Source organism: Daucus carota, chromosome 5 (genome assembly GCF_001625215.2).
Source record: "Daucus carota subsp. sativus chromosome 5, DH1 v3.0, whole genome shotgun sequence".
In the NCBI taxonomy this organism is placed as follows: Eukaryota; Viridiplantae; Streptophyta; class Magnoliopsida; order Apiales; family Apiaceae; genus Daucus; species Daucus carota.
In genome coordinates, this window is record NC_030385.2 from 27,675,976 (window position 1) to 27,687,956 (window position 11,981).

The window sequence follows — 11,981 nt, forward strand, 5'->3', positions numbered from 1 at the left end:
GCATTAGAGAAAAGGTCACAGCATAATAATATCTTGAAAAGTGCAAAAATCTAAAACTTTTACAAGTGCAAAATCAACTGACTATTATCGTTTCTACTAACTATGTTCATTCGACTTCTTCAAAGTGGGGCACGTCCTAGCATTATGTCCCTCCGTTTTGTTACAAATGCTGCACGTGGGTTGTCCCTTAGATTGAATTGAAATCTTGAGGGGAGGAGCATTGGAATATACAGCTGCGAATTCATTATCATTCTCTACTTCATAGTCCTCAGAAATTTGGGTACCTTCCTCAACAAGATCACTATAAGAATGTTCACATTCTGAACTCTCAATATGAGGTACATCTTGTACACCTTCACAGACGACAAAAAACAAAATTAAATCGAACTGCTAAAAAATTGAGCAAATACATTACATCAAACACGAAGAACAAAAGTAACAAACAAATGCAATGTTTCTGATAACAAACATAAACACACGCGCAAAGCCAAAATACTAAACATATAAAAACGGTTCTGCACTCCAAAATCATTCAGATAATTCTATCCTATACACCCATTGAACTAAAACATGAGTTCATATTATTTGTTCAGAAAAGCATGTCTCGCGCAAAACAGATATATGAACGATATGCATCCCGTACTACATACACCTCTGCTTTCCACAAACTCTTACAAAAACAATGTTTACAGCTCGGCACTATCCTTATTATACAACACAAAACACATACATTTTTAACTCGTACTGCAATTGCTAGTACTGCACAAACCAAACACCTAAAAATACATACTACGGAATATGCTTGAAAACAGTGAATTCAGATGTAGGACTTACTTGCAACACCATTCAAATTAGACATCGCCATTCAGATCAGATAATGAACTGGAACAAGAATTTTTAATATGGACGATGAGAAAAGATGATCATGCAGAACAAACCCAACAACTGTACTCCTAGAAAATTGATTTAGTTGTAACTGCCGGTTTGATTGAGGCTTGATCACGTACAGATGTGGAGGCTGAAAGTAAACGCGCGTGATAGAGGAAAAACCTATTAAACTTTATTTTTAATAAAAAAACTGGTATAATAACAGCCATTGGATGCAGTTTAGATGGAGGGTCCAGATTGGGACTCCAAGGACTCCAATCAACATGGGATCCCAAATAACTTTCCTATATATATATATATATATATATATATATATATATATATATATATATATGTTTTAATGTTTTAATGTCTATTATGTTATTACTCGATTAAATATTTGAATTTTATGAGTCTAACCAAAGGATTTTCCTTTGGTTAGATTTCTTTTGTTAGTTTTAATTTTATTTTTTTATTATTTTATTTGTACTCTATTAAATATGTACGCTCTTTTCTTTTTTGTTTTCATTAGATTTATTATTTTTTTACATTAATTAAATTTATATATATATATATATATAACATATATGATTTTCTTGTATATTGATTTATGTTTTGTTTGTTTCTTTTTTCAGGATACTTTGGAGCGAGCTTTCCTTGTGGGTATTCTTTTCTAATTCATTTAAGCTTTATTGTCTAAACGTCCGGAGTTATGCTCGCATGACTTTCGGTTAGATGATAAACTTTCTTGAAAGAAAGAAATCCCGGATGCAGTTTATTGTATTTCGATACAATTCATTTACGAATATGTAGACCTGACAAAAAAAAAAATTGTTTTGGCTACAGCTGAAACTTTCGGCCATAATTTATGACAATTAAATTCGGCTTTGACCGAAAAAAGTAGTCAAACATAGTCAGTCGAAAAAGTGTCGTCGAAGTTAAATAAGTTTGACTGGATAAAGCGGTTAAAATTATCTTTTTTAGATAATGAATATTCAAAAATAGTTTTTTAACCAGTTTTCGGCGGTCGAAAATAGTCATTTTTCCTATAGTGGGTTATACTGCTCTTTAGACGGTTGAAAACATAATATTAACATATAAAATGACTTGAATTTTATTTTTTTACTTATTATTTAAAAATCTCTAGCATATATATATTTATTTTTGTATGAAGTGTCTACTAAAAAGCAAGAGTATAATAGTTGTCATTGAAAAGGTATGTCTATAGAGCACAACTAGAGTCTAATAAAGGATTGTTTGATATTTTTAAGAAATAATCCTGATCTCGTAATTGGAGATCCTGGTATGAGAGTGCAAACTAGAAGTGCTACACAAAATGAATGTCTCTTTCACAGCTTCCTATCTAGAAAGAATCAAAAAAAGTTAAAAATGCACTTAAAGATTCTGACCGGGTAACAACAATGCAAGAAGAACTAAATGAGTTTGAAAAAAATGAAATTTGGAATCTAGGCCTATACCAAAGATCAGATCAATTTTAGGCACAAAATGAGTTCATGAATCTGTTTCTAAGAGAAAGAGGAGCAAGAGACAAGCAAAATCTCAAAATCAGAAACCAGACAACAAGAAAATCAAAATTAAAGAACCTATAGGTCAAGAATCAAGATACATGTACTTCAATTCTGATACTCAGAATTACTAATGAGTTGCTAGTTACTAATAAACATACGAATCATAATAATACTCCTGATCCTAATATTGATCTCCCGATTGCTCTTGGTATATTCATTTCTGATGCATATGTGAAAAGGCTAAAGTTGATGAAGAAGAAAGAGAGTTTTTGAAGATTGTTGAAGAAAATCAAAGTGTTTATTCTAGAATGGAGTTATAAGATCAAATTTCAAGATATGGGATAATCCTCCTGATGAAATTTATGAACTTCCTATGAGTCATGATCCTGATGAAGCAGCAAAAAAGAAAAAAAATCATTATTTACGTTAATTTTCGTTGTGAGACTTCTATAAAATATATAATTTTATAATATATTTTTATAAAAAATAATGAATAAAAAATTGACATTTAAATTTTTATTAAAATAATTAAAAAAATTTATAAAACTATATTTAGTCTTAAAATACGTGCAAACAGTAAATAATCTTAAAATACGTGCAAACAGTAAATAACTCTCAGTGGTTAAGAGTTTATCCTCCGTCGTCCCAGGTCTTGGGTTCGACCCTTGCTCACCCCGAGAGTTTCGTAGAATAGATACTCATTTGTAAGGCTATAAGCCATATTTGTCAAAATAAAAAAATAAAAAAAAAAAAAAGGGTGGAATTCTCACGAGTGAGTCGGAACCTCTCCTATGTGAATGTAAGTTAGATACAGTTAAAGAGGTAATAATGAGAAGATAACGAATCCACAGCTTTGCTTTGTCTGTCCGTCAGAGATCCACCTTCTCCTCTTTTTCTGTTTTCTTTAGTTTAACCCCTCTTCCTTTTTAAAGATAAAAATATAATAATAATTATACATAAATTCCAAAAGTAAAATATAGAGTAATAATTAAAATCATCATAAGTGAAGTACATATCAATTCAGACCCAATACATGTCGGGCTGATCTGATGCCTTGAAAACTTTCCATTCAGACATTGCATACTCATTAATCACATACTCAACACTCAATTATACACACACACAGTCATGTATGCATATGATATCTTTTGTGATCTTTAATATCAACAAACAACCAGCTGCAGGCAAATTGGCTAAGAATTTGGTATGGGATTTGACTTTTCATTCTTTATCCTTGTTTTTTTCTAATTGAATTTTTATCTGTGAATTTATGTTTTCACTGCTATTTAATTATATGTCTGTGCTAATATATTGTTCTTGAAGTTCATATGTTATGCAATCCATTTAAGTGGTCACATAGGTGAATTATGTTGTGGGGATTTTTTTTTTGGAATTTAATTTTCTTATGTAAATGTTGCTGCTCTAATTTTTTATTTTTATTTTTGGGCACATTAAAATCAGTTAATTTTAAGGTTCAGTTGTTCAAATGATAATGGGGGGATGTGATAACCAGATATTTTGCACTTTCAACACAACGTTCAGTAAATTATCTTAGAAATAAGAACACAAAGTGCAAAAAACTAGCAACATAGACTAAAGCACAAAACTTTTTGGTTATTTGGTTCCATTTTGAACTTACTTCTAGTTTAAGCTGAGTCCCGTGTATAAATCTTGTTTATTGATCACAATTCTATTCCTAACTATGGAGATAAGATTTATGCCTTAGTTCAGAAAAGGTTTTGTCTTTTTAATAAATCAAAATTGTCTTATGTGTTTACTGTGATATCCAGAGAAATGGCAACTCCGGTGGAGCCTCCGAATGGGATCAGAGTCCAAGGAAAGCATTACTTTATGATGTGGCAAGCTTTGTTTGAAATTGACACTAAATATGTTCCTGTCAAGCCTATTGGTAGAGGAGCTTACGGCATCGTATGCTCTTCGATTAACAGAGAAAGTAATGAGAAGGTAGCAATAAAGAAGATTCATAATGCCTTTGATAACCGTGTTGATGCTTTAAGGACACTGCGTGAAATAAAGCTCCTGCGCCATCTGAGACATGAAAATGTAATAGCTTTAAAAGATGTTATGATGCCTACCCAAAGGAGAACTTTTAAGGACGTTTACTTGGTTTATGAGCTTATGGATACGGACTTGCATCAGATTATCAAGTCGTCTCAAGCACTTTCAAATGATCATTGCCAATATTTTCTATATCAGGTATTTCAACCATACAGTTCAATTGTTTGGTGAATTATAAAACATCAGTCATGTTCATGTGATTTGTCCTTAAATTCAATTTTAGTGATCTAAGTGACAGAAAAATTGAGGGTTGATATTTCAATTTTGTGGTGCTACAAGCTGCAGCATCAACCAGTGACCAGTGTTTTCGTACTATATTGGAAACATGATATGTAGCACTTTGTTTAAATATTTATCCCCTAGATCGACCCCTGCTTTCATAAGAGTTATGCTGTTATTAAAAACATGAATGAAACTGGTTTATTCCTTCTTTATCTAGGGTTTGTTGTATGAACCTCTAGTAGGCTTCAAATTTTTCCTAGCCAACTGAATCCTAAAAGGAAAGATAACAAAATAATAAATCTGTTGTAATCCCTCAATGTTTGCATCACCATGATGTGAGTTGTGTCATATGTTAGGCATTGATAGTCAAAATGCAATGGTTTGTAAGTGTCTCATCTTAGTGAGTCGTGCCATATGAAATGGTTTGCTATAAATCTATAATTCAGGTATTGCCAAGGGGAGTAGGGAACATTTCTTTACCATATGTGCAAGCTCTTCTCTTAAATCTACCAGGCTTTAAGAGGATTTAGATGTACATGCTTGAGGCGTGAAACATTTTAAATATTTACAAAATTGCTCCAAGGCCTCAACTATCTGCACTCAGCTAAACCTTAGTACAACTTGTGTTCTTTGTTGTTATGTTCTGACAATCTACCTGTCGGGTTCCTATAAATGAAACTATATCTTTCGTGTTATAAAATAAAAAAACAAATGAAAATGAAGCTATTGACTATGAGTCTATGACACTTACTCTTTTAACTCGAATATTATTTGTTAACCCCTAATAGGCTCCAATTATTTTTTAATCCAGTTGATTTTTAGAAGAAATGCTGCATTATATCATATCTTTAGAAACCCCAGAATGTTTGCAGGACCACATTCTTGTAAGTTGTGTAGTATGTGATACTTTCATGGTCAAAACGCAATGGTTGGCGGTGCAGATATATGTCCACTATAATGCATTTATTGTCAAGTCAAGTAAAGATTGGTTTCTCTCATATATGTGCATATCTGTCTCTTCTTCGGTTGCTGAGACTTCATAGCATTCAGGAGTATTTGTATTGTACATGCTTTAGAGTTGAGACTAACTAACTTAAACTTCTATGCAGTTGCTCCGAGGTCTCAAGTATCTGCATTCAGCTAATATTCTTCATCGTGACCTTAAGCCTGGCAACCTACTTATAAATGCAAATTGTGACCTAAAAATCTGTGACTTTGGTCTCGCCCGTACTAGTAGTGGAAAGGGTCAATTTATGACAGAGTATGTTGTTACGCGCTGGTATAGGGCACCAGAGCTACTCCTTTGCTGCGATAACTATGGGACATCCATCGACGTGTGGTCTGTTGGGTGCATATTTGCAGAGCTTCTCGGGCGCAAACCCCTATTTCCTGGTACAGAGTGTCTTAACCAACTCAAACTGATAATCAACATTCTTGGCAGCCAGAGTGAAAACGATATTGAATTCATTGACAATCGAAAGGCTAGAAATTTCATAAAGTCACTTCCATATTCCCTTGGAACCCCATTTCCCGACCTGTATCCCCATGCCCATCCATTAGCAATTGATCTACTCCAGAAGATGCTTGTTTTCGACCCTGCAAAGAGAATTAGTGTAACTGATGCACTACAACACCCTTACATGTCTTCTTTGTATGATCCTAACTGTAATCCTCCAGCCCAAGTTCCGATTGATCTTGACATAGACGAGGATTTAAGAGAAGATATGATAAGGGAGATGATGTGGTTTGAAATGCTTCACTACCATCCTGAAGCTGTTGCATCCAGTATGGGAGTAAATTGATAACCTTATAATTTGTCTTTTTGCAGAGCTCTTTCTTAAGGTTTGTGGACATTAGATTTCCCTTTGATATGATTTTGTCACTTTTTCCCATCCTAATAATCACTAGAATAATGCAGTAGCAGTTTGTGCTGTGACGCATAGGATTGCTAAAACATTGTTTCCATGAGCTTCAACTTTCCATGACAAATGCTCTTTAAATTGTGTATATATATTTCATGTTGTAATTTTGAACAATTTTGCCCCTGCAACTTATCTATGAATTTGCAGAACAGGTTGGATGATATTATACTTCCCCAGGTTATACAATTTTTGAAAACAATGAAATTTAATGATACAGTATCAAATTGATGAGATGAATAGTAATGGATTAATGGAAGTACAAAATGAACTGTCATATAAAACTTTGTGAATTTGCAGTCTGCAGGTTGACACTTAGAAACCACCTGTTTCTGTAGAGTCATCCTTGCGAGCTCCAGATCATGAAAGAGAATTCATTACTCGGCTTTGAGAAATATTGCCCAGCCTATATGTTCTGCGTCCTATGTCAGGGACCTATTAACCAACATACAGCTTTCTGCCTGGATCAGGATTATAACAAAATATTAGTACGTCCTCGTTCAGCACTTGAGAAGCGTTCTGGCCACTGGATGAGAAATGGGTGTTGGTCAAGGAGTCCCTGGCATATGTATGCCAGGGACCAGGACCCATATGTTCAATAATAGACTCTTCCACTGAAGGTTCTTGAATATCACGAGCGAGGTATCCGGCATTGCTAGACCCCTTGGTTCATCTGAGTACCATGTCTTCTTAGTTCCCCATCTGTTTATATTTCAATCCTCGCTTTGAGTATCATCAGCTTTCTCTTCCAGTAGTACAAAAGAACTCATAAATTGAGTATTGATAGTTGCTAAAAACTCATAAATTGTGTAGCATAGTTGTGGCAGATAGTAAGTGTTGTCAAGCACTCCTTCCGGTCTTCTTTTATAGGGGTGATTTCAAACTTGAATGTTGATTTGGCCACTGAATGAAGAGACGAATATTTAGTGACTTCTAAATTTTATTATAATTTTGAATTTTGAATTTTTTATAATTTTAAAAGTGAAATTGTTAGACCGCACAAACCGCACTGCACCGCACCGCACCGCATTTATGCGGTGTGGTTTACGTGGTTTTTGATTTACGCGGTGCGGTTGTGGTTTGAGTTTTTAACCAAACCGCATATGCGGGTTGGTCTGCGGTTTTAGGTAAAAACCGCACCACCCGCACCGCGAACACCCCTATTCTTTTATATGGCTTTTTGAAGAAAAAAATTGTCCCAATATACAAACTTTTTCAAGACAACTTTTTTCTGTCTACTAAACTGAGAAGGTACCCAGAAAAATTAAATAGTCTCACGCAAGGCATGCCAGTTCTGTGTAAATATAAATGCTTTTAAAATCGGAGAAATATGACAAACGAAATCGTATTGAGAGTTTTTCCAATGAGCATATAATAGCGCAACACCTTGGAGCATCTCCAACCGGGGGTGTTATAGCAACTCCAATGCACCCATTCCTTACCTATATTTGATATACATGGACAAGATTTGAGGGTTGAGAACAAAAAGAGCTCCTCCAACGCAACTCGATATCCCCTATTAATTTTAGGTGAGAGAAAGTTCAATCCCTTATTTGAGGGATGAAAAAGCAACCCCCTATATGCTCCATGTCATCACCAGCTCATATCTCCTCTTATTTTTCTGTTATTTATTAGTGCAATCTTTCTCTCTCCTTGAGTTGTATATATAGATTTCAAATATAAGGAATCAAATAGGGAATGGAGTAAAATAGCTTTTTGATCCCCAATATTTTAGGTAACCATTAATATATAATATTTTAGGGGTTGAAAATAGGGAATTGCATTGGGCTTGCTCTTAACTAAAGTTACTTTAAATGACAAATCATCAAAAATGCTACTCCCTCCGTCCCCTTTTACTTGTCCCTTTTGAAAAAATAACGCATCTTAAGAAAATGTTAGTTGGATATCTTGTTTTCATACATATCCCTAATAAATGCAAGGAATTAGATAGAGTTGTGTATATATATATGCTAGTGAAACATTGGAAGTTGTTACTTTTTGAAAAAACATACAAAAAGTTGCTTTGAAAAGAAAAGTGGACAAGTAATTTGGGACAAATTTTTTTTTCAAAGTGGACATGTAAAAAGGGACGGAGGGAGTATTATTTTATTTTCTCTCTCTTTTGTCAACTTTTATATAAAAATTTGCTCTAATGATTAGCACCCAAAGTTGTCATATGTTTGTACAAGTACAAGTATAACAAGATGGAAAACTATATGTCTTTCGAATTATATATACATTTTTTTTCTATTTTAGAAGGGTGTCAAAAGTTAGCAATTTTGATTGGCACTCCTTCCACTCTAATAGAGAGCCAACAAGAATGTCAGACCACATCATGCCACATGATACTTTAGCACTCTTTTTGCAGCCTATTGGAGTTGCTCTTAGAGAAGTTGCTAATTTTATTCGAGCCGGGCAAAAATTGTTGTCGCCGATGAAAGATTCAAAGCTGATTAATATTCTTATAGCACGAAGCTAATTAATCAGAAGAAAGTTTTTAGAAGGCCTTAACATCGAGTTATCCGGTCGGAGAGCATACACCACACAATTTATAAAGACAAAAAAATTGGCTGTAACAAGTTAAAGCACGGGATGTGTTCCAGTGGATTGAGCAATACCTCTGTCCTACCTAATTATATGCGTGCGTACAATGAAAAGTTTGATGATTGGGTCATGTTGGGTTTAGTTTTAGGTCATGTTGGGTGTAGAGGAGCTGCATGTTGTAGAGCTTTCACTCGGCCATGTTGGCCATTGGAGTTTATTTCTTTCGGTTTGCACTCATCTTCTTTTCTTCATAATCTGGTACGGGTCGTATACATATCGGCAGGCGGGTGGGGACCTTGTGGTTGTGCTGATTTGGGTCACAGGTTACGTTTGTTTTTTGGTGCAAAACTCTGATTTTTGGTCAACATATTTATGTTCAACTCGTTATTATCTGAGTTAGGTCCCATTAAAATTGTTATTATAGATAATAGTAATTTTTAGTTGAAAAATTGTTTGATAAATTTAAAAATATCTTGTTTTTAGAAAAAACATGTCCCCCTTACTGTAAATGTTGTTTTTCAATTTTTACAGAAAACTGTTGTAGATTTCATTATCAACATTCGTCAAAAGTTATTTTTTTTAATATTATAACTCTATATATGTAAATATTAAAAAGAAATTAACAAAATTCTAATCACCCCATTTTTTCTAACAACACTTTGCACAACATTTATTAACTGCAAACAGAATCTTAATGTACAATTTTATTTTTCGTTTAGTTAATGGGTCTTTGGTCAGCTTAATATTCTTTCATAATAAATTTTAAATCCGACTCTACTCGAACAAAGTTTTCCAGAAATTAGAATTTAATGATTCAGATAAATTTATTAAGTTTTTCTAAGCGAAAGTAGATCCTCTAAACGAGCTTTGAACTATCTACATCTCTGGGGTGCCCCTCAGCGGAAGGTCTTGCCTCTTGATCTCTTGTCCCGTGCACATGTACGCAGTACTAGGACGGTTGCCATTTATTGTCTGTGGGAGTGTATCATAGTTTTGTCAAGGACCATTTGGCCCCAAACCTGGGTGTGGGCTGGACATATCTAATGCAATACTTTTGATCGTACACGTGTATTCCCGCGAGATAAAATACAAAAGTGGTAGCAGAAATAGGTAGGAATCGGAATGTATTAATCAGTAATTACCATATCAAACTATCATATGAGTCAAGAATTTTTCAGAATTTTTTTAATAAAATATAGATAGTAAATCAGAGTGTAATCAATAAATTGATATAGTATTTATTAAAAATTAATCGAGAGCTAGTTAAATATTTTCTAATAAATGGAGTATTTCTAAAAAAAACGGCATAAAAATAGTAAATATATGTTCCAGGTGTTACTGGCTAACTCGTGAGATATTTTAATTTGGTAACCAGCTGGAATGGTACTGTTTTTGTCTCCAGCCTCCCTTCTCAACCTCACATCACATGCTGCTGCTCCATCGCTCTTCCTATTCTCTTTCCCACCACCAACTCAATTTCCATACTACTTTCATTTCTATTGATTCAATTTTTGCGGGACGATAATATAAAATTGAGTAAATTTCAAAGGTGTGGCTAGATTTTACACTGATTTTCAAAAATAGCAATAACATGGCTGGAGTTTCACTCCGCGTTTTGAAATTGTGACTCCCGTTAGCGCCGTTAGGATTACGCCGTTAACTTAATTAAAAATGTTATTTCGAAGGGGTAGAAACGTAATAGCAGATAAAAACGCGCTCAGAAGGGTATTAACATTAAGGCGCGCTCAAAACTCCTAATTTCTCAACCGTTATTGTGAGCGAAAGAAAGGAGGCGAGAACCCTAATTTCCAAATCAGTAAACGTAGATCTGAAGTGCTTGTGGCTTTGCGATGGACTGGTATATGCGTACGAGGAGTGAGATGCACCAATACGGAGACGCGGAATGCCCTGATTATTCAGGTAATTAGTTTGATGCCCTAATCTAACTGTGTTGTGTCGATTTGTTGCTTTAAATTGATGTGACAGTAGAATAATGGTAGTGTAGTCCCAAGCTTGTTAGTTTGCCCTAGATCTATATGTTGATTGCTGTTGGTTTATTTGTTTATGTTGATTGCTTTTGAATGGACCCATATGTCTCCATCTTTAAAGCTTTAAATTTTGTTTTTTGATTGTGCCCTAGTTACAAATTGTAGTGGAGGACCCCCATTTAACATTGTTTATCCTTTACTTGTCTACTGCAGAGTCCCCCCCTCTTATTTTACCATAAAAATGTATCATGGGGGACATTTTGAGAATTACAAAAACAAGTTTTTGAGTTATAAAGTTGATTACTTCGATTTCTGCAATGTTGATCTCATGTCTGTTTTTGAAGTAAGGGCAATGGTTAGTATAGCTATTGGTCGTAAATCAGCTGCTTTTGATTTGTACTTTAAATCTCCAAAAGAGAGCATGGAACTGGTTGGTAAGTTAGAAACTGATGCTGAGACAAGGATGATGACTGAATTGATTAGTGAACAAGTTCAATATGTTGAGGTGTCTGTTGTTCTTATTGAACCCTTTTTAGTGGAAGGTTTGCCAATTTCACAACCAGTAGAGAATCTAGATGTTATAGATGTAGATGAAGTTGTGGATGAAAGTGAAACTGATAGCAGTGCTGGTGTAGAAGATGATAGTAGTCAGAATGAAGTAGTGCAACCTCAGGTGAAGAAGTTGAAAGTGAAGAAGCCTGGCAGGAAACCACCTCCAAAGAAGAAGTGTGCTAAGAGGCCAGTGTTTGACTGCACTGTTTAGGGTGAAAATGCTGAGGATGAGGGTGGAAATGAGGGTAGAAGTGAGGGTGGAAATGAGGCTGGCAATGTTC

General features: G+C 34.5%; 1 protein-coding gene across 1 annotated transcript; it reads left to right on the forward strand.

Moving 5' to 3' along the window:
- Nucleotides 1-3,348: 3,348 nt before the first annotated feature.
- On the forward strand, nt 3,349-6,780 carry LOC108219677 (mitogen-activated protein kinase homolog NTF3). Its single transcript, XM_017393173.2, has 3 exons — nt 3,349-3,600; nt 4,187-4,613; nt 5,807-6,780. The coding sequence occupies exons 2-3, from the start codon at nt 4,191-4,193 to the stop codon at nt 6,497-6,499; spliced, it is 1,116 nt and encodes a 371-aa protein (XP_017248662.1). The 5' UTR covers nt 3,349-3,600; nt 4,187-4,190; the 3' UTR covers nt 6,500-6,780.
- Nucleotides 6,781-11,981: the final 5,201 nt, after the last annotated feature.

Coding starts and splice junctions, on each gene's coding strand:
- LOC108219677 (XM_017393173.2), top strand. CDS start 4,191: ATGGCAACTCCGGTGGAGCCTCCGAATGGGATCAGAGTCCAAGGAAAG. Junction 4,614..5,806: donor GCCAATATTTTCTATATCAG/GTATTTCAACCA, acceptor ACTTCTATGCAG/TTGCTCCGAGGTCTCAAGTA.